Source organism: Trachypithecus francoisi, unplaced genomic scaffold, assembly GCF_009764315.1.
Source record: "Trachypithecus francoisi isolate TF-2019V2 unplaced genomic scaffold, Tfra_2.0 Contig00606, whole genome shotgun sequence".
In the NCBI taxonomy this organism is placed as follows: Eukaryota; Metazoa; Chordata; class Mammalia; order Primates; family Cercopithecidae; genus Trachypithecus; species Trachypithecus francoisi.
In genome coordinates this window covers 50,454-75,622 of record NW_022680764.1, presented here as the reverse complement: position 1 = coordinate 75,622, position 25,169 = coordinate 50,454, and the positions used below count along the sequence as shown (strand labels likewise).

The following is a 25,169-nucleotide window of genomic DNA, read 5'->3' as shown; positions in this document are numbered from 1 at the left end:
CCCTGGAACTGGCTGTAGAGACTGTGGCAGAAGCAGACCCACAGCTCTTTGCCAGAACCCGAGGAAAAGTGACAGGATGCTCCTCTGAAGTTTAACTCCATCACCCACATTCAGGAGGAAGCCCTCAATAAATCTGTCAGTGACAAAGCCGAAGCTTCCCAAGCATACTGATGCACAGACGCCATGGGCACCAGACTGCGTGGCTGAGGCCACCTCAGGCAAGGGCCCAGACAGGCATGAGTCAAGCTGCTCCATGGAGGTGACTGACTGGAGATCTAAGGTTCACCTAGCTGCCTTCTCACTCTGACCAGTCCGGGGGCGGTGCTAGCTCCAGGAACAGCAACAGCAAGAGTGACCCAGGGCCTCTGCCACCTCCAGGCATCTGCAAGCAGCGTGTTGCCCCGAGAGAGAGCAGGGAGAGGAGAGAGGGAGGGAGGAGGCAAGCAGGCTGCATGCAGGGGGGCACCAGGTGCCACCCACCACGAGAAGGGCTGCTTGCTCATGCTCTGGAGGAGGTAGGGGAGTAGGGGGAGCAGGCAAAGGAGGCTCCAAGCCACCCCCTCATGGGAAAGCACAAAGGCACTGCTGATGGTCAAGGAGACAGATGAGAACGTGGCTCCCAGAGGCATCGAAGCTCCCCCGCCCTCAGAGCAAGAGCACCACAGCCTCATCTGTTCCTGCTGCCAGGGAGGGGACTCAGGAAGCTGCACAGGGTGGGCCCTGGAGAAGCCAGACTTCCAGTCCTCAAGTGTCTACACGTCAGGGTGCAACACCCCCTGCCCGCCACCAGGAACTAGAGAACGATGTCCACTTCTTATTCGGCTTCTGAGTGACAAGTGGGTGGTGGGTTTCTGCTTCCCACCATTCAGTCTGTGAAAACTCACTCAGAGGGAGGATAAGCAGCAGCAGGTTGAGCAGGGTCAGAAGCAGGAGGTGGGAAGAAAAACTGTGGAAACTTACCTTGGCGTGAGGGGACTGCATTTTTTGATACATCTCCAAGGAATAGTGATGAAGCCACATTTCAACAAAAACCTGCAAAAAAGCATTAGCTAGTCAACCATTCTCAACAATGGTGCCAGACCATTCAGTGGGGAAAGGACAGTGTCTCCAACAAGCAGAGCTGGGAACACAGAATATCCACATGCAGAACCGTGAAGCTAGGCCCTTCCTTCACACCATCGCCAAAATGTAACTCAAAATGGGTAAGCGACCTGAGGACAAGAACTAAAACCATAAACTCTCAGAAGAAAACATGGGAGAAAACTTCATAACACTAGATTTGGCAATGGTTAATTAGGTATGACGCCCAAAGCACAGGCAACAAAAGGAAAAATATAGACAGACTTCATCAAAATCAGCACTCTTGAGCATGAAAAGATACTATTGATAGAGTAAAAAGGCAATCAACAGGCACAGTGGCTCAGCCTTGTCATCCCAGCACTTTGGGAGGCCGAGGTGGGTGGATTACCTGAGGCCAGGAGTTCAAGACCAGCCTGGCCAAGATAGTGAAAATCTGTCTCTACAAAAAATACAAAAATCAGCTGGGTGTGTTGGGGCATCACACCTATAGTCCCAGCTACTTGGGAGTCTGAGGTGGGAGGATTGCTTGAGCCCAGGAGTTTGAGGCTGCAGTGAGCCAAGATTGCACCACTGCACTCTAGCCTGGCAACAAAGTTAGAACCTGTTAAAAACAAAACAAAAAGGGGTGGGCACAGTGGCTCACACCTGTAATCCCAACACTTTGGGAGGCCAAGGCAGGTGGATCACCTGAGGTCAGGAGTTCGAGACCAGCCTGACCCAACATGGAGAAACCTCGTCTCTACTAAAAATACAAAATTAGCCGGGCGTGGTGGCGCATGCCTGTAATTCCAGCTCAACTACTTGGGAGGCTGAGGCAGGAGAATCGCTTGAACCTGGGAGGCAGAGGTTGCGGTAAGCCAAAATCGCGCCACTGCACTCCAGCCTGGGCAACAAGAGCAAAACTTGGTCTCCAAAAAAAAAAGAAGCCACTCAAGTGTCTACTGAGAGATGAATAAATAAACACAATGTGGTACATCCACACAATGGAACACTATTCAGTCTTAAAAAGCAAGGAAATTCTGATACATGCTATAACATGGATTAATCTTCAGTCCATTATGCTAAGTGAAGCATGCTCGTCACACACAAATAAGTACTATATGCTACAAATACTCTGGGTATGAGATCTAGGAGTCAAATCCATAGAAACAGAAAGCAGAATAGTGGCTGCCAGGTGCTGGGTGGGGAATTGTTTAATGGTTTGATTTCTTTGTTTTTCATTAAAAGAGATAGGGTCTCACTATGTTGGCCCGGCTGGTCTTGAACTCCTGGCCTTGAGCAATCCTTCCCTGCTTGGCCTCCCAAAATGCTAAGATTAGAGGTGTGAGGCCCCTGCGCCCGGGCCGGTTCAGTTTCAGTTTTGCAAGAAGAAAAGCATTCTGGAGATCGGATGCACAACAACATGAATATATTTAACATTACTGACTGTACACTTGGAAATGGTTAAAACAATAAATTTTGTTATGTGTATCTTATAATTAACATTTTTTCTTAATTAAAAAAACAAAAAGGGCTGGGCACGGTGGCTCACGCCTATAATCCCAACACTTTGGGAGGCTGAGGCAAATGGATCACTTGTGGTCAGGAGTTCAAGACATGGTGAAATCCCATCTCTACTAAAAATGGAAAAATTAGCTGAGCGTGGCAGTGGGCACCTGGAATCCTAGCTATTTGGGAGGCTAAGGCAGGAGAATCACTTGATCCTGAGAGGTGGAGGTTGCACTGAGCCAAGATTGTGCCACCACACTCCAGCCTGGACAACAGAGGGAGACTCCATCTCAAAAAAAAAAAAAAAGCTTTGGTCCAGGAAACAGCAGTACCTTCCAGTTCTGCCCTATAAGCCCTGTGTCACGATCTCCTGCCCTCTTCATGGCCAGCACAGCCCACCGTCCACACAGCCAAGAGTCATCTGGGCATCACGGTCCCCTCTGTGAACAGAGCAACGGTTCTTACCATTCCACTCTGCGAGGATGCTGTGAAATGGTGTGGAGGCTTCAAAAAGTGCAGCACTCCAAATACTAGGAGTTATATACAAGGTGGAAGATAGAATCCTATCTTATCTACATGCCAAGCTGTCAACAGCAAGGCTGTGGCTACCAAGTCAGCCCCAGGATCCAGCGTCAGAAGCAGCACCTGCTGAAGCTCTCTGATGTGTGCCTAGAAGACACAGCCAGGACCTGGCAGTTGGCCAGCACTCAGTGAGTGAGCCAGCCCATACCATCCTGACAGGCTTGGGTAGACAAGGAAATCTGTCACCTACTACTTGGATCCCCTGAATCAATGGAAGGCCTGTGAAGCATTCAGTGTCATAAAAATGCTACTGGGGCAGGGCTTAATATCCACATAATGGTAATCACAGGAAACATCAACAACACGGGAGATGGAAACCAAAACACTCTGCAACAACTATATCACCACAGGCAAAACAAAACAAATTCCATGGACAGGGGATCCTGGGATGAAAAACACCATCAATGACATATAAGTTAGAAGGGTGGGTAGATTTATTTTCATGTTTTCTAAATAGTCATAGCAGGAAAATACCAACAATTTAAAATCAGCCCCAGGCTGAGGGGCCATCTCTGGGACTCTGTCCCACATAGTAGAAGGTGGCTAAACAGTTTCTTTTTTCTTTTTCTTTTTTTTTTTGAGATGGAGTCTAGTTTGGTCACCCAGGCTGGAGTGCAATGGCACAATCTCAGCTTACTATAGTCTCCACCTCCTGGGTTCAAGCGATTCTCCTGCCTCAGCCTCCCGAGTAGCTGGGACTACAGGCATGTGCCACCATGGCTGGCCAATTTTTGTATTTTTAGTAGAGACGGGGTTTCACCATGTTGGCCAGGTTGGTCTCAAACTCCTGACCTCAGGTGATCTGCCCACCTCGGCCTCCCAAAGTGCTAGGGATTATAGGCGTGAGCCACTGCGCCTGCCTGGCTGAACAGTTTCTTTTGATCAGCTCGACTCTCACCTGGAGCAGAGTTTCTGACCTCCAGATCTCGTGGGAGGCAGGGTCTGCATTCACAGACGTCTGATGAGAAATGTGTCGCTTCAGGAGGCTAGTGTGGTGGAGGCCATAGGAAGCAAAAGGCATGGCTGGTGTCCTGAGGGAGACACAGAAACAGGCCTGAGTTACAGGCTCCTGCTGGCCTAGCCAGGGGCAATCTGGATCTCAAAATCAACGAGAGCAGGGACAGATTACAAGTTGCTCAATAGCACAATGCACACCTCCCCCCAGCCCCCGATCCACACTGATATACCTGAATAAATCAATAGCACAGAGAGAAGTCCTCCTTACCACAAAGTGACTACTGACTCACCAATCAATGAAGGAGGGATGAAGTTTAGAGAACCACCATTTGGTAACCGCCCTATTAATAGCTAATTTGGTCAACCTCAACAGTGAGGTTGGGCATGGGGGCTCACACCTGTAATCCCAGCACCTTGGGAGACCAAGGCAGGAGGAATTTCTTGAGGCCAGGCATTTGAGATCAGCCTGGGCAACAAAGTGAGAATCCATCTCCACAAAAACATTGAAACATAAAACAGCTGGGCCTGGTGGCATGTGCCTGTAGTCCTAGCTACTTAGAAGGCTGAGGAGGAAGAATGGCCTGGACCCACAAGTTGAGGCTATAGTGACAAATGATCAGGCCAACTTCACACCAGCCTGGGGTGACAGAGCAAGACCCTGTTTCTAAAAAATTAAGAAATTTCCAGCCTGGGCAACATGGCAAAACCCTGTCTCCACAAAAAAACACAAAAATTAGCCAGGAGTGGTATGCCTGCCTGTAGTCCCAGACACTTGGGGGGTTGAGACGGGAGGATCACTTGAGCCCAGGAGGTTGAGGCTGCTGTGAGCAGAGATCGTACCACTGCACTCCAGCCCGGGGTAAGAGAATAAGACCCTGTCTGCAGATAAAATCAATTTGAAAAAAGGGGAGAATCAAAAGTGGATGTTAATACTAGTGATAATTACATAGTCTCCATACATCTTTCTGGTAAATCCTCGTTATCAATTTTTTTTTTTTGAGACAGGATCTTATCCTGTTGCCCAGGCTGGAGTGCAATGATGCAATCACAGCTCACTGCAACCTCAACCTCCTAGACTCAGGCCTCCCAAGTAGCTGGGACCAACACCACCATGCCTGGCTGGAGTGCAATGGCACGATCTCAGCTTACTGCAGCCTCCACTTCCTGGATTCAAGCGATTCTCCTGCCTCAGCCTCCCGAGTAGCTGGGAATGCAGGCATGTGCCACCATGGCTGGCCAATTTTTATATTTTTAGTAGAGATGTGGTTTCACCATATTGGCCAGGTTGGTCTCAAACTCCTGACCTCAGGTGATCTGCCCACCTCAGCCTCCCAAAGTGCTGGGGATTACAGGCGTGAGCCACTGTGTCCGGCTGGCTAAAAGTTTTGTGCTATGTTGCCCAGGCTCTCACTACTGATGTTTTTTTGTTTGTTTGTTTTTGAGATATGATCTCACTCTGTAGCCCAAGTTGGAGTATAGTGGCATGATCTTGGCTCACTGCCACCTCCGCCTCCTGGGTGCAAGCAATCCTCCCACCTCAGTCTCTCAAGTAGCTGAGATTACAAGTGCATGCCACCGCGCCTGGCTAATTTTTAAATTTTTGGTAGAAATGGGATTTTGCTACATTGCCTGGGCTGATTTCACACTCCTGAGCTCCCGTGATCCGCCCACCTCAGCCTCTCAAAGTGCTGGGATTACAGGTATGAGCTCAGCCTCATTACTATTTAATCTGGGCACAAAGTAATTATTTTACAGTGGAAAAACCTGACCGACACCTTTTTCACCCACTGATAAAGGGCATTTGGCAAGGACCAGGTGTCCCACTACGGTGCTCCTGCCAACAAAGCCTGTGCTAGGCCTAGTCACCAGCAAATACCAGACAGCCTAAGGGGTGGCCGCATGCTCTGGAGGGGTCAAGGTCAGGAAAGACAGAAAGGCAAGGGACCATTCCTGACTGAAGGGGACTAGAAATATCACTGCATACAGTGGGTGAGCCTGTGAAACATCACTGCACATAGTGTGTGGCCTGGTGGCAATACTAACTTTCTGGTGTGGTTACAGGCACTGTGACTATATAGGATAATGCATTCTCTTCTAGGAAATACACTGAAATATTAAGAGGTCAAGGGGTGTCATATCCTTTAGCTTACTCATAATGGCTTAGAGAAAAAAACACATACAATAGAGGTCGAAAACAACAGATGCAGCACAGTGTTAACAATTTGGAAATCTGGGTGAAGGGTCTATGAAAGTTTCTTTTTTTTTCCGAGACAGGATCTTGTTCTGTTACCCCAGGCTAGAGTGCAGTGGCACACTCACAGCTCACAGCTCATTGCTCCTGGGCACAAGTGATCCTCCCACCTCAGTCTCCTGAGTAGCTGGGACCATAGTTGCACATCACCACACTTGGCTAATTTTATTTTTTGTAGAAATGAGGCCTCCCGACGTTGCCCACGCTAGTCTCGAATTCCTGGTCCCAAGCAATCCTCCCACGTTGGCCTCCCAAAGTGTTGGGATTACAGGCGTGAGCCACCGTGCTCGGCCTGCAAGTTATTTTTATCATGCATGGAAACTTTTCTGTAAGTCTGAAGTTATTCCAAAATAAAAACTTAGGTGTGGTGGCTTGCACCTGTAATTCCAGCTACTTGGGAAGCTGAGGCAGGAAGACTGCTGAAGCCAGGAGTTCAAGACCAGCCTGGGCAACACAGCGAGGCATCCCCCTATCTCTGCAAGAAAAAAAAAAATTTTTTTTTACTTAGCTGGCTGTGGTGATGCATGCCTGTAGTCACTGAGGTGACAGGCTGGCTTGAGTGATGATTGTGCCACCAAGCGATGACTGTGACACTGTACTCCAGCCTGTGTGACAGAGTAAGACCGTCTTTAAAAATACATAATGGCTAGGCCAGGAGTGGTGGCTCACACCTGTAATCCCAGCACTTTAGGGAGTAAAAGTGGGCAGATCACTTGTGGTCAGGAGTTCAAGACCAGCCTGGTCAACATGGTGAAACCCTGTCTCTACTAAAGATATAAAAATTAGCTGGGCGTGGTGACAGGCACCTGTAGTCCCAGCTACTCGGGAGGCTGAGCCAGGAGAATCACTTGAAGCAGAGACAGTGCCACTGCACTCCAGCCTGGGCAACAAGAGCAAGACCCTGTCAAAAAAAACAAAAACCAAAGGAAGCCCACAATGGACCAGTGTGGTGGTTCATGCTTGTAATCCCTGAACTTTGGAAGGCTGAGGCAGGAGGATGGCTTGAGCCCATGAGTTCTAGAGCAGCCTGGGCAACATAGCAAGACCCATCTTACAAAAAAATAAAATAAAAGCTGGGTGTGGGGGTGCATGCTTACAGTACCAGCTACTTGGCAGGTTGAAGTGGGAGGATCACTTGAGCTCAGGAGGTCAACGTTGCAGTGAGCTGTGATCACAACACTGCACTACAGCTTGGGCAACCAAGCCAGACACTGTCTCAAAAAAAATTAAATTTAATTAAAAAAAAGGCTGGGCACGGTATCTCACACCTGTAATCCCAGCACTTTGTCTGAGGCCGAGGCAGACGGACTGCCTGAGGTCAGGAGTTTGAGGCCAGCCTGGCCAACATGGTGAAACCCCATTTCTACAAAAAAAAATACAAAAAATAACCTGGCATGCTGACCTGTGCCTGTAATCCCAGCTACTCGCAAGACTGAGGTGGGAGAATCACTTGAACCCAGGAGGCGGAGGTTGCAGTGAGCCGAGATCGTGCCACTGCACCACTCCAACATGGACAACAGAGCGAGACTCCGTCTCCAAAGAAAAAAAACCCAAACCATACATATACTTCTTTTTGTGTGTGTGTGTGTGTGCAGGGGCGCGATCTCAGCTCACCATAACCTTCGTCTCCTGGGTTCCAGTGATTCTCCCGCCTCAGCCTCCTGAGTAGCTAGGATTACAGACACCTGCCACCACGCCCAGCTAATTTTTGTACTTTTAGTAGAGACGAGGTTTCACCGTATTGGCCAGGGTGGTCTCGAATTCCTGACCTCAGGCAATCCCTCCGCCTCAGCCTCCCAAAGTGCTGGGATTACAGGTGTGAGCCACTGCTCCCAGCCTACATATATAATTTCTAAAAGAAAAAATTAAATTAAAAAACCCAAAAAGTTAAAACAAGGCATCAAAAACCGCTTGGCAGCTGGACTGTGCATCTGAGAGGGTGTGAATCTGCCTCGCCTCCAAGTCCTCCACAGGATCAGCAACATTTCAGGGTCACTGATCACTGCCGCCAACCGGGCAGCGTCTCCTCCCTGCCGCTCCCTTTCTCCCCTCCACCCTCTGGGGAATCTGTCCACATGTGTGAACTGTAGGTAAAGGCCTGGCCTGCCTTGTATATGCCAGCAGATCTGGGGTGGGCCAGCATCTGCAGGAAGGGGCCTGCATGCAGCTTCCCAGGGAAGGTGATGGGCCAGTGAGATTAAGGAGGGTCAGAGGTGCATAGGCAGCTGCTGCCGGGGCAAGAGGGTCTCCTGGGAAGTCGGCCAAGAGGCCCTGCGTTAGGGCCCACTGAGGACCCAGGACAGCCAGGCATGAGAGCCCCTGGTTTACACTCCCTACCTGTGCAGGCGGGCATCAGGCTCAGCCTGTCTGGACTGGCACAACAGGCTCTTTGGCCCAGGGCCTCCCCTTCAAGACCTGCTCCTGGGGCCCAGAGATTTCCATTTTGTTTTTGCTCATAGGACAACCTTTCCACCCTGCTCACTGGCTCAGACACTGCCTGTGGGGAGGGCTGCTCCACGCACAACACAACATATTCCCATGAAGGCCAGGGAGGCCTCCAGGGACCTGATAGCTTCAGTGATGGCCAAAGACACTGAAAACTAAGGACAGATTGCCCTCTACACCCCCACCCTCCAACCTGTGCTAAGACAGCTAGGGGTGGGGAAAGAGGCATGAGAAAAATTGGGGAACCCCGGACAAAGGGGTGACAACATTATCCCCGTGGGCGAGGCCACTCCCTCATGGAAGAGCCACGTCTTAACAAAGGGCAGCCTTACCTGGGAGGTGGTGAGGGGCTGGTTCCCCCTGGGCTGGAGGAGAGTGGCGGAGGCACACTGCCTTCGGTGGGCAGGAACCACGACAGGTACCTGTCCACCAGGATGAAATAGGCACAGTCTGAAGTACGGACGTGGAGGGACACAGGGAGTGGCTGGAAAACCAAGCTAGTTGTTAGCATGGGCTCTGGACGCTGCCTGGCCAACAAGTGCAGGGAAGCCCTGGGTCATGGTCCCACCTCTCCCAGCTAAAGGCATCCCTTCCCTACCTTTTGAGTGATGAGGCTCACGGCAAAGAAGAATATGTAATACTCGAACGGATCTGAGGGCAGTGTCAGGGGCAAACAAGCAGGGTTGATGAGCAACCCCCACAGTGTCGAGTGCTGGGCCACCCACAGCCTCCCTACCTCAGGGCCACCAAAGGATACTCAGGGCCAGGTTCAGGCCAAGGCCCCCAGTAGGAGTAAACTGGACCTTGTTGTGGTACAGGGGACTGTCAGGGAGGACGCACTCCGGGATGGACGCCTTCACAGGACCCTGCAGAGAGAGGCAGTGAGGCTTGTGGGCAGGTGCTGGTGCACAGTGCCCGATACACAGTGCCCCACATGCACAGCAGCACTTTGGGAAGGCCACTGGGGAAGAGACCCACACACAGAACCCATCTGTGGGGACAGTGCCCTGCCTCTCAGTAGTGCCTGAACACGAGTCTTTGCTTAGAACTTCTCCTACCACCTCATCAAAAGCTACAGACAGCAAGGGTAGCAGCCATGCAATACCCATTTCCTTTGCCTCTCATACCCCGGGAACAAATCACTCCTCAATTTGCCCTCAGAGGACTGGAGGAGATTGCCCATCACCACAGGGCTGTGCAAGGCCCACTGCCCCGAGCACCACTCTCGCCACTGTGGTTTACTTACAGGCAGGTAGGAGACAGGAAAGTCAAACTTACAGTCTTCAGCTTGAAGCTTATAAACCAACTTCATCATTGGGCCACTGAACATGAAATTGAACAAACACACAAAAAAGCAAATGAACTGCAAATTATCCTGCTTTGATTGCTTCTCAATCGTAAGAAATTCAGAGAGTGGTTTAAAGGCGGAATCACCATGAGGAATCACCCAGCCTCTCTCCGGTGACCAATCTACCTACCCAGGGTCAAGAAATTCCATCACGATGCTGTACTCCACAGGATTCACACGCCCTTGTAAGCAGCGGAGGTTCCAGCCAATGAGGACACCATCTAGGCTGCCAAAAATGCTCTCTACCAGCCATGGGAAGATGGTGTACAGCTCCTGAAACAATGTGTGGTGAGGCCGCGGGCAGGACCGGCACCCACTCCTGCCCCAGCTCTAGTCCTGCACTACCTGCTGCCTAGCTCCCTCTGAGGAGGCCACTCCCTGGCTGAGACCTATGGGATCAGTCCTGCACCCAAAGGAATCCTGGTGCCATGGTGCCAACAAGAGCAGCTTTGGGTTCTTCCAGCGGGGTACATGGCATACCAAGCAGGTCGCTTTAGACTTGGGCCAGGTAAGTAAGTCAGCCTCCGATCAAAACACATTTTTTGTGTGTGATACAAGACTAAATTAAGAAAAAAAAAAAAAAAACAGAAACAATGAAAAAATAAAAAATAAAATAAATAAACAAAATACATATGTTTTGAGACAAGGTCTCACTCTGTTGCCCTGGCTGGAGTGCAGTGATGCAATCATGGCTCACTGCAGCCTTGACTTCCTGGGCTCGAGCAATCCTCCCACCTCAGCGTCCTGAGTAGGCACACATCACCACACTCAGCTAATGTTTAAATTTCTTGTAGAGATAGGTTCTCAGTATGTTCCTAGACTGGTTTTGAGCTCCTGGGCTTAAGTGATCCTCCCACCTTGGCCTACCAAAGTGTTGAGATTACAGGCATGAGTCACCACCCCAAAAGATTCTTTAGAAAGTGTTGGAAACTTCTGACTTGAAGGATGCTCTAACAGAAAGGAAAGCAACATCCTTCCCAGAGTGAGGCCCCTAAAACCGAACTGACCTATTGCCATTTGGTATGAACTCCTTGTCTAGGCCAGCTTCCTGGGCTTGACAATTCCAGGTGTGATTAAATACATATTTTTAGCATTTACATCAGGGTTTCTCAACCTTGGTGCTACTGACATTTTGGGCTAGATACTTCTTTGCCGCAGGGAGCTGTCCTGTGCTTTGCAGGATGCTTCCAGCAACCCTGGCCTCTACTTCCTAGATGCCAGTAGCACACACTCCCCATCTACCTCCAGATGTGACAACCAAAAATGTCTCTGACATTGCCAAGTGTCCCCTGAGGGACAGAGCACCTGTGGCTGAGAACCCCTGGTCTATAAGTTCACATGTTTAAATGTGTCTATAACATAATGGTTATGATAAGGGCTGGCACTCTGTGCCAGCAGTGCTTGGGGTTGGGGCGGGGAGGGAAATTAGGAATTATAATAAAGTTCTTCAAGGAATGTTTAAGACATGCTCCAAAGAGAGACATTAGCAGAGCTATACCTTTGCTGGGAAATCCTCAATGACTTTAACCAAGTCTTGGCACTGCTGTGCAAAGGGCTTATTTATAGAGTCAGCTTTCAGGCTAGCCTAGGAGACAGAACGAAGCAAAAACATCACGAGGACATTCACTCTGCAGCTTTTCGTGATACGCTGGCTTGAGTCAAACAGAAATCCAAGCAATAGGTTGAGTCAGACACATAATCACTGGCATGCTTCCCCAGCCTCTCATGTGCGTCAGTGGCCCAGAGTCCTACTAGGAGAGGCCACAGTTCGATGCTCTCTGGACCCGGAACTGTCAGGCTTGCTTCCCAGTGCCCCTCAGAGGGCTGCACATGGTCAGAACAGGACTGACTTCTGCCAATCCTTAAGCAAGGGCTGGCCCCAGAGTCAGCCCCAGACCCAGAAGAGGATCTTGATTGTGTAAGGGCACCCCTCACAAACCACAGAGTACCACTGAGTTTGTACACATCAACTGGAAATTCCCAACCTGATGGACCACCATGATGACACCACTGTGATCATCAATAAGAACGCCCAACAACATTAGGGATATGGCAGAAGCTCTCTTAAATGAGCTGTTCTTTATTCAGCAGACAGTAAATCTACTAAACTAATTATCTTAAAACACAGGGCAGACAAAAATTATAGATGGCTTCAGCCAAGTAGACACTAATCATGAAGGCAATGGAGAGGCCAGAAAATACTCAGGACAAGGATTAATGAAATCTACCTAGTCATGGGATGTGAGGAAAGCACCCTGACTACAAGAAGAAAAAGGGCATCTGTGCAAATAGATTAAGATCAGGAGAAACGGCTAGAATTTCAACCTAGAGAGCTCTGCCAAAGGATATCTAAGGCCTTGTGTACCTCCAAATGAGGGTGGATTTCACAGGGCTTGAGATAGAGACCTGAGCCATGGGCCACACCTGTTGACTCTAGTGGGGTGCACTGAGGAAGAATGTCCTTCCACATAAATGTTTACAAAAACACCTCCGAAGAACTAAAATTAGGAACTTTCATCGCCAATACTTGCCTCATACCTAACTTCTCATTTCTCAGTATCATTTTTTTTTTCTTTTTGAGTCTACCATGTTGCCCAGGCTGGTCTCAAACTCTTAGGCTCAAGTAATCTTTTGCCTCAGTCTCCTCAGTAGCTGGAACTCCAGGCATGAGCTACTGTAACCAGTTCTCAGCATCATGTTTAATACTTAAAGTGCAACCTAGCGGCCCCCAGCACAACAGTGTCTCTATTTTTCACTGATGACTGTTACGACTGATTATTAGAATGCTTTGTATCTATTTGAGAATTTACAGGTCATGAACATTCTGATATGTATCCTTCTCACTTGCTCCTCCTCCTGCTCATACCCTTGGGAAATAGAGAAAATAGAATTTGAATGAACTTCTCTTGTATGAGAAAACCCAGAGCACAGAGGTTGCGTAACCCCAAGGTCCTGTAGTAATAAGGAGGCACAGTCAAGCTTAAGGAGTCTGGCACTGTTTCCATCACATGCCCCTAAAAAACAACCACTACAGAGTTCTTCAGGTCAATGGGAAGAACACTCAAGTCCCACAGCTACAGAACTATGGCCACATTAACACTCATGCAAGCAGTTGATATTTACCAGTAGAAAGCTGGGCTGCTGGAGGTGAGGGAATGCCATAGCAGCCTCCAGTGGAGAGTTGAAAATGGCCTTCTTAGCAAACCACTGTGGAAAAACAAAGACAAAAATCTCAACATCTGTGACACAGCAGAATCTTTCTATTAGTTTTTGAGAGACAGGGTCTCGTTCTGTTGCCCAGGCTGGAATGCGGCAGCACGATCATAGCTGACTGCAACCTCAAACTCCTGGGTTCAAGCAGTCCTCCCACCTCAGGCTCCTGAGTACAGGCACATGCCACTATGCCTGGCTAATTTTCTTCTTTTTTCTTTTTAGAAACAGGGTCTCACTATGTTGCCTAGGCTAGTTTGTCAGGCTATGATGCCCAGGATCCTGGCCTCCACTGATCCTCCTGCTTTGGCCTCCTAAGTGTTGGGGTTACAGGTGTGAGTCACTGCACCTGGCCCTAATAAAATATTACATAGTTTCACAATGCCCAGGAGAATATCTGTGTAACGCAACACACATTACATTACCAATTCTCATGTCTTATTTATTAATTAGAGACAGGGTCTTGCTTGGTCGCTCAGGCTGCAGTACAGTGGTGTGATGATAGCTCATTGCAACCTCAAACTCCTGAGCTCAAGTAATCCTCCTGCGTCAGCCTCCCAAGTAGCAGGGACTGCAGGCAAACATCACCAAGCCCAGCTAATTTTTGTACTTTTTGTAAAGATGGGGGTTTCATCATGTTGCTCAGACTGCTCTTGAACTCCCAGACTCAAGCGATCTATCCGCCTCAGCCTCCCAAAGCACTGGGATTACAGGTGTGAGCCACCATGCCCGGCCAGCAATTCCCATCTTTTATGGAAACGCTGTTCTCAGCTGGGTGCAGTGTCTCCTGCCTGTAATCCTAATACTTTGGGAGGCTGAGGCGGGAGGATCACCTGAGGTCAGGAGTTCAAGACCAGCCTGCCCAACATGGTGAAACCCTGTCTCTACCAAAATACAAAAATTAGCCAGGCATGATGGCAGGTGCCTATAATCCCAGCTACTCAGGAGGCTGAGACCAGAGAATCACTTGAACCCAAGAGAAACTGGTTGCAGTGAGCTGAGATCACACCACTGCACTCCAGCCTGGGAGGCTGAGCAAGACTCCGTCTCAAAAGACAAAAACAAAACAAACAAACAAAAAAAACACTGTTCTGCAGCCCACAGTGGCCAGCTTCAGAGCCAAGTTGTGGTGCTAAATTCTTGGTAATGCTTGTACAGCATTTGTCATATACCAGGACTCACTCTGAGTGCTCTCTCTATATCTCCTCATTTAATCCTCAGTGGTAAGCAAAACTCTAAAGATAGCAGCCCAAAATTCCTGATCCATTTGTTCAATCAAATACTCATCTAGGTACTGCTGTGACGGCATTTTGCACATACAATTAGAGTCTTAAGTTAGTGGACCTTAAGTTACAGAGTAGTCCCCAGCTGACAGCCAGCAAGGAAACAAAGATCTTAGTTCTACAACTCCAAAGAACTGGATTCTACCAGCAACCCAAATAAAGCTGGAAGCAGTTTCTTCCCTAGAGTTTCCAGATAAGAGCAAAGCTGCCAATACCTTGATTTTAGTCTTGTAATGCACAGCTGAGCCTGCCTGGACTTCTGCATACATAACTATGAGATAATAAACGGGTGCTGGTTTAAGCTGCTAAGTTCGTCATACAAGAATAGAAAAATCATCCTCACAGCCAGGCGCGGTGGCTCAAGCCTGTAATCCCAGTACTTTGGAAGGCCGAGACGGGCGGATCACGAGGTCAGGAGACTGAGACCATCCTGGCTAACCCAGTAAAACCCCGTCTCTACTAAAAAAAAATGTACAGGCACCGCGAGGTGGCGGGTGCCTGTAGTCCCAGCTACTCGGGAGGCTGAGGCAGGAGAATGGCGTAAATCCGGGAGGCGGAGCTTGCAGCGAGCTGAGATCCGGCCACTGCACTCCAGTCTTGACTACAGGGCAAGACTCCGTCTCAAAAAAAAACCATCCTCACAACAACCCTATGGGTACAGATGTACTATGACTGCAGGTCAGTACAGATGATGAAGGAGAGGCAGAAATGGGATAACTCACTTACCCCCACCCAGCTAAGTGGCAGAACCAAGATTCCAATACAAAGACCGCCTCACAAAACTCTGAGACAGGGGCAAATCCCCTCCATATTACCTGTGCGCTATGCAATGAATGGAGGCTAAGAGCAAGCTCTGCCAAGGGAGCCTTTGAATAGGCCATCAGAAAACTAGGATCAACAGCTGGGCACCATGGCTCATGCCTGTAATCCCAGCACTTTGGGAGGCCACGGTGGGCACATTACTTGAGGCCAGGAGCTTGAGACAAGTCTGGCCAACATGGCAAAACCCCATCTCTACTAAAAATACAAAAATTAGCCAGGTGTGGTGGTGGGCACCTGTAGTCCCAGCGACTTGGGAGGCTGAGGCATGGGAAATGCTTGAGTCCAGGCGGCGGAGGTTGCAATAAGCCAAGATAGCATCACTGCACTCTAGACAGGGTGACAGAGGGAAACTCTGTCTCAAAAAATGAAAACAAAAAAATAAAGAAAACTAAGATCAGCTTTCCAAATTCCCACCGCTCAGCCCACTCAGGTCAGACATGAAAAATGCTCAGACCTAGACTTCACAGACAGGAAGTCTGCCAAGTCCCACTGGCAGGCTAGTTACAGTTTTCCTGGCCCAGTTCTGCCCACGGCACAAGTAGCTCTGCCCACGACACAAGTAAAGACACTGCGATGGCACCTGGCAGTCTGTGGAGGAAGAAAGGCTGGGTGTAAAGAGTCCATGTAGGCAGTTGTAGAGTGAGAGGAGACAGGAATCTCTGTCTTTGTGCCACTTGGCAATAGGAACATCTCCCAAGATTTTTCAATTCCTTTTTTTTTTTTTGAGACGGAGTCTCACTCTGTCGCCCAGGCTGTAGTCCAGTGGCCTGATCTCGGCTCACTGCAAGCTCCGCCTCCCGGGTTCTCACCATTCTCCTGCCTCAGCCTCCTGAGTAGCTGGGACTGCAGGCGCCTGCCACCACGCCCCGATAATTTTTTTGTATTTTTAGTAGAGACTGGGTTTAACCATGTTAGCCAGGATGGTCTCAATCTCCTGACCTCGTGATCTGCCCGTCTCGGTCTCCCAAAGTGGTGCGATTACAGGTGTCAGCCACTGCACCGGCCTCTTTTTTTTTTTGACAGTCTCACTCCATCATCTCACTGCAACCTCCACCTCCAAAGTTCAAAAGGTTCTAGTGCCTCAGCCTCCCGAGTAGCTGGGATTACAGGGTCCTGCCACCAAGACTGGCTAATTTTTCTATTTTTAGTAGAGGCAGGTTTCCCTATGGTGACCAGGTTGATCTCAAATTCCTGACCTCAAGTGATCCACTGCCTCAGCCTCCCAAAGTGCAGGCTTTTTCAATTCTTTTTTGAGATGGAGTCTCGCTCCGTTGCCAAGCTGGAGTCCCATGGCGTGATCTCGGCTCACTGCAACCTCCGACTCCCTGGTTCAAGCAATTATCCTGTCTCAGTCTTGAGAGTAGATGGGATTACAGGCACATGCCACCACACCCAGTTAATTTTTGTATTTTTAGTCGAGACGGGGTTTCACTATGTTGACCAGACTGGTCTCGAACTCCTGACCTCGTGATCCACCCGCCTCGGCCTCCCAAAGTGCTGGGATTACAGACGTGAGCCACCGTGCCCGGCCGCTTTTTTTCTTATCTTTTTTTTTTGTTTTTTTGACACGGAGTCTCCCTCTACACTCTGTCACCCAGGCTGGAGTAAAACCTCCGCCTCCCCGGTTCAAGCAATTCTCTGCCTCAGCCGCCCAAGTAGCTGGGATTACAGGCGCCCGCTACCACGCCCGGCTAGTTTTTGTATTTTTCAGTAGAGACGAGGTTTCACCATCTTGGCCAGGCTGGTCTTGAACTTCTGACCTCGTGATCCACCCGCGTCGGTCTCTCAAAGTGCTGGGATTACAGGTGTGAGCCACCGAGCCCAGCCTCAATTCTTAACCTAGCTATCAATTGCAGTGTTAAAGAAAAACGCCTCAGTCCTAAGGCACTTGATCAAGCAAACACTGCACTACCACAAAATGATCAAAGCAGCATTAAACTGTGGACTGTTGGACAAGCGAGGAGCTCTAGCGGATGACGAAGTGGAGAGCATCTCTGCTCAGAAGAAGCTCTCATGGGCAGCCACTGAAAGAATGAGGCCCAGAGGAATTTCTAGGAAATTTCCAAGAGAGGATATTCCAACCCGGGAATTCCCAAGAGGTGTCTCTCACATCCCTGTTCTCTGACCCTGCCATGGCCACCCTCCCCGTCACAGGCCTCTGCCTGCCATGCACTTGGCGTCCGCTTCATCGCGCCTCTCCAACACCTATTTTCTCCAGGAGCTGCTTCAGACCCCGTCTTTTTTGTTTTGTTTTCCTGAGAGCGACAACCCTTGGGCAACGCCAATCATTCCAAGCAAATTCTGTCAGGCCAAGATCTCCCTCAGCAGCACGCGCCCACCTGTTCCCAACTCTCCCGCCAAGTGGGCTTCCGGACCCTCCGAAACCAAGGCTGGGAGAAGTCGAGCACACATGGGAAGGGTCGAGCTGGGACCCACACCTGGCTCTTCCTCCCACACCGCCTGTTAAGCCGAAGGCTCAACTTCAACACAAAGCTCTCCTTCCCTCAATTCCTTCAAGGAAAGTTAACTTTCAATGAACACTTACCGGACTAGGACAGAGTGCAGGAGCCGGGAGGGAAGGTGACACAAAGGCATGGCCCAGCGAGATGGTAGGAAGACTCAGCCGGGGCTCTCCACTCCCCAGCCTGCCCGGCCTGGGCAAAGCAGCCAGGCCGGCCAGAGTCCTGGGGCTCGCGGAGGAACGGACACGGCCTCCGCAGCGGCTCGGGGAAGGCCTCAGGGCGTCGGACTGTCTCACGCGCGCGTCCCGCCCCACTCACCTGTGGGACCCATAACGTCGCCCGCCGCAGAGGTAGGAGCTGCCATTCCGCCACGGCGCCGAAACTTCGTCATCAAGCTGCGCGCAGAGCCACGCCCCGCGGCTGGGCGGGAAAAGTGCCTCTACCTCTCCCGGCCGCTACCTCACAAGGCGCGTGCGCAAAGCGAAGGCCTGCAGGTCGAGGAGGGGAGGTGGCGAGGAAGGAGTGCTGGGGGAGGGGGTGGTCCGCAGCTGAATGCGCCTGCGTTGTGGTGGCCTCTGGCGCCTCAAGGTGGGGCTCACGCACTTTCTCCCTAGCAAGGAATGCGCGTGCGCGTAAGCAGGGCGGTTGATTAGTGCCCCCCCCGCCCCCCCCGCGAAGAGCGACCCCTAGTGGTGCACCGGCGCGGACCAAAAAATTGCACACTTTCTTGTAAGAGGCATTTACTGAGCGCCCAATGTATGCCTAGCACTGGGCTGGGTGCTGCCACCTAAGCGAGCACGATCAATGCAGTCTGTCAGGGAGGCCCTGACCGCCAAGCAGCGGGCCCCTGCAGTCCGCCATGCCACCCCCGACGCCTAGCGCGCCGCTCAGCACACATTGAGCGCCCAATAACTGTTGGACTCCAATGACGCCGCGGAGGCGGCCCTGTACCCGGCCGGCCCTCCCGCCGCTCCCACCGGCGCCGCCTGGGAGGCAGGACGCTGGCGCTGCAGGGAGAGCGCGGCGGGGGCGCACCTTTTCTCGGGCCGCGCGGATGGCGGCGCAGGGCGTAGGGCCTGGGCCGGGGTCGGGGGCGCCCGCGGGGTTGGAGGCGGCCCGGCAGAAGCTGGCGCTGCGGCGGAAGAAGGTGCTGAGCCGCGAGGAGATGGAGCTGTACGAGCTGGCGCAGGCGGCGGGCGGCGCCATTTACCCCGACGTGTTCAAGTGAGCGGGGCGGGTGGGGGCCGCATTCTCGCCAGACACCCCGACCTCTGCTCTCCGGGTCCCCCGGTCCCACTGGTCGGGAGGAGCCCCCCGCGCCCCCCGTCCGCGTCCTTGTCGGGTCTTCAGGGAGGTGGCCGCGCCAGGCGGAGAGGGCTCACCGGCCCCACGTCTGTCCCCGTCAGGATCCTGGTGGACCTGCTGAAGCTGAAGTTGGCGCCCCTCGCCGTCTTCCAGATGCTCAAGTCCATGTGGGCCGGGCAGAGGCTAGCGAGCGAGCCCCAGGACCCTGCGGCCGTGTCTCTGCCCACGTCGACAGTGCCTGAGACCCGAGGTCAGACCTGGGCCCGCTGTCCCTGCCCCAGTGGCGGGCGGGGAGGGGGCAGGCGCGGCACAGCGGCGGCGTGGCCCTGAGTGGCCAGGCGTGTCTGTCGGTCTCAGCCCAGCACCTGCAGGGCCCATCCGTGGGCTCTGCTCCCGGGCTTCGCTACCAGCCTTAGGAGGCACGTCCAGGTCAGGTGGACGCAGAGTGCGTGCCCCAGGGTGGTCCAGGCTGGGTAGGGCTCCTCTGCTTAGCTCCTCCCCACCTCTTCACTCAGGCCTTCATTTTACAAAGTCGGGAATCCAGAAGGTTTGGGATTGGGCGCCATGGCTCACGCCCATAATCCCAGCACTTTGGGACGCCACAGCGGGAGGATCGTTTGAGGCCATGAGTTTGAGACCAGTCTGGGTGACAGAGTGAGATTCTGTCTCTAAATATGTTTTTCAAAAGACAGTCTCTATCCCTGTCCTGTGGTATACAGCATCCAGGGAAGTGCCCAGGGAGCAGGGCAGGCAGAGGTCTTCCTGCCTGTACCCCACCTAGGCCCAGTTCCTACGCAGGGGCTTGGCCAGCCCTGGCCAGCTTCCCTCTGATGATTGCAGGAAGGGAGTCAGACGTAGAACTCCCAGGATGCAGAGGCCTGCGGGGTCTGAAGGGCCTCCTCCCTCTCCAGTGTGGTGACTGGGCTGAGCAGATGCTGGGGCTGAGAGTGTCATGGTGGAGCCTCTGTCCCTGCTCATCCTCCCCGCATGTTGCTTCTGCTCCTGATGGCTCTCTCTGAAATGCAGCACAGCGTCCCAGGCCAATGGAAGAAGGCCCAGAGCTGGCTCCCTGCCTGGAAGCACCAGGATACCCACGCAGGCATCCTGAGAAGGTGTGGGGAGCAGGCTGCCTTCATGGGGGGAGTGCCAGGGCCTGGGCACCCACACCCCCTGACCCAAAAGGGCCCGGGCACCTGTGTGCTGGCCTTTTCACTGACCCTCACTGTCTGCTCTCTTTGTGTCTCTCTCTGACCCCCAGAGGCCTCCTTTCTCTCTGCCAGGAACAGTAGCCCCCCAGCAAGTTCCTCCTTTTTCTCCAGCCCGCAGCCTTCAGCCTCTCCCGTTCTGCTCCACAGCCTGGCTGCTGCACACTCGCCTCTCTCTCCAGGCCCCCCGGGTTCCCTCCGCTTCTCTTGCTGCCTGTTCTCTCCTTTTGCAGGTTGCGTTTATTGGCTTATCTCTGGGGGTTGGTGCTCTCCCTTGTTTCCATGTAAACTGCCTGGCCCCAGGAGGCCCAAGCTGCCTTGAGCTGCAAGGGCAGGACCATGCAGGCCACCACTGCCCTGCCGCTTAGCAGCAGGGCAGGATTTCTGATTCGGTTTATTAGAGACAAGGTATGGCAGTCTCTAGAGCCCACAGTCGGGCTGGCATCCGGGGACAGGACCAACACCCCACACTCCAGAGGCGAACTGTGGTGAGTGTAAAGAGCCCCGCTCCAGGGGAGGACAGCTGGCCAGGGTGCGGTGTGCTGTGCTGGAGAGCACAGCCACGACTGCTGTGCTTGTCACCTCGGCCTCTTAGAAGTTGCCCCCTACCCGGACAGGAAGTCTGGAGGCTGAAACAGAGAGTCCCACCTTCCCCGAGTCTCCTGGATGCCATCTCACACAGATGCCATGTGCTGGTCCCATGGCCACACTCCAGCACTCAGCCCCATTGCCCGCCTCACTCCTGAGTTGGGGCCACTTTCCAGGTGTCACCAGGTGTGATCAGGGGCCCAGAGCCAGTGGCCTGTGAGAGCCCAGGGGTCTTTGGTCACACCTCCTGCATGTGCCTCCCAACAGCGCCCACCTCACTGCCACCCAGAGCTCAGGCCCAAGGTAGGGTGGGGGGGGCTGAGGGACAGGCCTGGAGTAGGGGTGTACGGACTGCAGGCTGAGATGAGCAATTGAGGGGCAAGTTTCCAGCAGGAGGGAGAAACTAGGAACAGAGTCCCTGTCACTCCAGGGGAAGTTGCTGCTCACTCAGCACTCAGGGGCCCTGGGTGCCAGGCCCAGCTCTCAGGGCAGAGGGTGTGGCAGGGAAGTGAGATGGTCACACTCAGTTCAGTGAGAGGCAGTGAGGAAAACTGCCAGTGAGACCAGCATAGTGGCTCACCCCTGTAATCCCAGCACTTTGGGAAGTCAAGGCAGGTAGATCCCTTGAGCTCAGGAGTTCAGGACCAGCCTGGGAAACATAACAAGACCCCATCTCTACAAAAAGTACAAAAACTAGCCAGGCAGGGCCGGGCGCGGTGGCTCACACTTGTAATTCCAGCACTTTGGGAGGCCGAGGCAGGAGGATCATGAGGTCAGGAGATTGAGACCATCCTGGCTAACACAGTGAAACCCCGTCTCTACTAAAAATACAAAAAAAAATTAGCCGGGCATGGTAGCAGGCGCCTGTAGTCCCAGCTACTCAGGAGACTGAGGCAGGAGAATGGCGTGAACCCAAGAGGCGGAGCTTGCAGTGAGCCATGATCACACCACTGCACTCCAGCCTGGGCGACAGAGCGAGACTCCTCCTCAAAAAAAAAACTAGCCAGGCAGGCGTGGTGGTGGTGCCCATCTATAGTCCCAGCTACTTGGGAGGCTGACGTGGGAGGATCGCCTGAGCCTGAGGGAGATGTTGCAGTGAGCTGAGAGCTTGTGACTGGACTCCAGCCTGGGCAACAGAGCAAGACCCTGTCTCAAAAAAAAAAACAAAGAAAAGAAAAACCGCTAGCAACGGAGATGGGAGGAGGCTTCAGAGCCCAGAGAGCAGCAAGGGTTACACGGGGTGACAGAGCAAGACTCTGTCAGTGGAGACTAGAATAATGGCAGTTTGTACCACAAGAGATGTGTGGTGGCTGTTCTCTGCTTTGTGCCGTTTTCACGAGTCACTGCTGGGCTGAGGTGGCCAAACGTCACCCACCACGTGTTCTTGACTGCGCTCTTCCTTGACTCAGGGCAACCCCGACTCCATCTTTGTAGAGTCAAGTGTGCCAAGCTGTTCCAAGCACGACACTGCTATAACCCTCACCACCCACCAGGCAAGAATGAGCAAAGATCTCATTCTCTGAGGAAGAACTCCCCAGAAACTCATAAGGAGGGCTGTCCTGTCCCTGCAGGGTATGGGGAGAATTTTGTGGTATCAGCATCGGAAGGGAGCTAGAGGTACCTCTGGAGGAGCCAGGGTCCACGGCATCTCAGACACAGGAGTCTCTGCTTGTTCAAGGTGACAGATGGTGAAACAGAAATGACCTAATGGATCCCTAAACACCCGGTTACATCTTTTCTCCAGGAATGTAGTTTCCCATTGCAGGCTGTTTGACTACACTTGATAAGAGGCCAGGGAAGGACCAGGATTGAGGCTCGGTGTTCTGTTGGCTGAACCCTTGTCTGGAGTCACCCTGAAAGTGGTGGCAGGGGAGTTCCTGCAAGGGACTGCCCCAAACCTTTCCAGGATGAGAGCCAGTTGGGATTCCAAAGGAAGAAACACTTAATGCCAGAGTGGTCAGTCCAAAGCATTTGTTAGGGAACTTACATACAGAGGGGGCTGCAGTGTGCCCTCATGAGGGACAGCCAGGAAGGAGGTTGTGCCTGGGCACACCGCACTGAGTGGGGGGTGTGTGGAGTTTCTATGAGAGTGTGAGGAATCTGGCTGGGGTGGGACCGGTTTCCACATGCTTAGCAACACGTCAGATCTTTCAGTGTTCCAGGTAACCTAAACCTGTGTCAGTGTCTGGGAAGATGCAAGCCCCAGCCAGGGTTTCAGCCTGCAGGGGGAACATGTAGCTGATTAGGTCAGAGTGGTCAAGGCACTCCCTCAGTCAGGACAAAGGAAACGCTGGGGGGACGAAATGGGGGACCCAACACTGAGGCAGGGGACACATGCCCTGTTTAGAGCCCATGGGGCAGACCCTGCCAGGCCAGAGCAGGGGAGAGCCCTGGCCAAGGCACTCCGCACGGCGAGCCTGCCACCCGGGTACATTTGTACCTTGCAGGGTCCTCTCAGTCAGTCTTGCTGATGCTGTCAACACCCTGAGCCCAGGGAAATCCATCCCATTAAAATAAAGCTCTGGCCCAAGTGTGGTTGCAGATCTTTCTTGGCTATCTTAAAGAGTAATTTACAAATCAAAGAATCTCTGAACCAGTGGTCTTCATCCGAGAAAGACTCTGGTGGTCAGAAGGAAAGTCTCAAGCATTCAGACTGTGGCAGGAACCCTGTCATGGAATCTGGCTGCTAAACCCGAAAGCAAGAGGGTTGGCCACTTTGTGCGGAACACTCGGGTAGGTAGGAAACAATGAAAGAGCTTCCAAAATCAAAATCAGAAACCCAATTCCAGGACTTGGTGACTGCAGTACTTCCTGCCCGTCACCATCTGGGGCAGCTCAGATGTACAGTCCATAAGAAAGCACCTTGAGGATGAGGCAGCACGTCCCTGCTGCTGCTGCCACTGATGGCAGCGTCAGGGCAGACTAGGTTTGCTGTCCAGGCCAGGTGTGCACCAGCCGCCCCTGCCTTTCCCTAAATGGACACGTGGCATGTATCCTTCCAAAACGTGCCCTTGGCAGTGTGCTCCTTGCATGGCTTTGCTCCTGGGACACATCCTCAAGGATCCCCTGCACACTGCCAAGGGCTTCTGGGGCATGACCTGTCTTTAGTGGTTCTGAGTCTCAGGACTTGGGGCTGATGCAGAGCCTCTAGCTGAAGCAGCCTTGATGGAAATGTGTAGACATAAATGTTGCCCAAGGAGCATGAGTACCACAGGTGCTGCAGTTACGGGGCTCGCCCATTCCTAATCATTGTGCTTTGTGTCTCCTCAGGGAGAAACAAAGGCAGCACTGCCCTCGGGGGAGCATTGGCCCTGGCGGAACGCAGCAGCCGCAAAAGATCCAGCCAGAGGATGCCACGCCAGCCCAGCGCTACCAGACTGCCCAAGGGGGGCGGGCCTGGGAAGAGCCCTACGCGGGGCAGCACCTAGGATGGGGCAGAGACTTGTCACATCTTTGTTCCCAGCAAAGGCTACGTGTTATCTCCTTCAGTTGACAATAAACCTTTCTGAGATGCAGAGGGTCCAGGTCAGACGTTCTCTACTTTTTTTTTTTTTTAATATTAAGGCACAGACTTAGAATGAGTTTTCTGTGCCAGTCCTGGTTGTGCCACAGCAAACTAACAGGATCCCTTTACCATGGGTCAACTTCCTGAACCTAATTTGGGTTCTGAGAAAAGGTATCCGGACTGCCAGGTCTTTTATAAACAGATGTCAACAAGTTTCACTTGAAGTGAAATGTGGGAGGTTTTTTGTTTGTTTTCGAGAGACGGAGTCTCTGTTGCCCAGGCTAGACTGCAGTGGTGTGATCTCAGCTCACTGCAAGCTCTGCCTCCCGGGTTCATGCCTTTCTCCTGCCTCAGCCTCCCGAGTAACTGGGACTACAGGTGCCCGCCACCATGCCCGGCTAATTTTGTTGTATTTTTAGTAGAGATGGGGTTTCACCGTGTTAGCCAGGATGGTCTCGATCTCCCACCTCATGGGAGGTTTTCTACCAAGACAGGTGACAGTGCTGAGGGACAGGGTGGCTGTGTGCGTGCAGAGAGGGCGAATGCTGCCCTCCAGGTTACAGTGGAGCACTGGGGTCAGCATGGATGTGTTGTGACCTTCTGTGGGTCATGAATGCTGTGCAGAACTTGGTTAATAC

At 52.2% G+C, this 25,169-nt stretch overlaps 2 protein-coding genes across 4 annotated transcripts; one reads left to right on the top strand and one right to left on the bottom strand.

The window, feature by feature from the left end:
* Nucleotides 1-960: 960 nt before the first annotated feature.
* LOC117087033 (sphingomyelin phosphodiesterase 4-like) lies at nt 961-18,383 on the bottom strand. Its single transcript, XM_033216765.1, is given in 11 exon segments — nt 961-1,032; nt 4,049-4,181; nt 9,136-9,184; nt 9,186-9,287; nt 9,402-9,454; nt 9,561-9,669; nt 10,050-10,125; nt 10,282-10,424; nt 11,650-11,736; nt 13,275-13,358; nt 18,247-18,383. Coding segments are annotated over 9 exon segments (711 nt in total). The 5' UTR covers nt 13,314-13,358; nt 18,247-18,383; the 3' UTR covers nt 961-1,032; nt 4,049-4,128.
* A 431-nt stretch (nt 18,384-18,814) lies between these two features.
* LOC117087039 (mitotic-spindle organizing protein 2B-like) lies at nt 18,815-24,555 on the top strand. 3 transcript variants are annotated; one of them, XM_033216796.1, is made up of 4 exons: nt 18,815-19,152; nt 19,335-19,483; nt 20,492-20,671; nt 24,297-24,555. In XM_033216796.1, the coding sequence occupies exons 1-4, from the start codon at nt 18,854-18,856 to the stop codon at nt 24,452-24,454; spliced, it is 786 nt and encodes a 261-aa protein (XP_033072687.1). In that variant the 5' UTR covers nt 18,815-18,853; the 3' UTR covers nt 24,455-24,555. The 3 variants fall into 3 exon arrangements, with proteins under 3 accessions (XP_033072687.1, XP_033072669.1, XP_033072678.1); XM_033216778.1 differs by lacking the exon at nt 20,492-20,671; XM_033216787.1 differs by lacking the exons at nt 19,335-19,483; nt 20,492-20,671.
* The last annotated feature ends 614 nt before the right edge of the window (nt 24,556-25,169 follow it).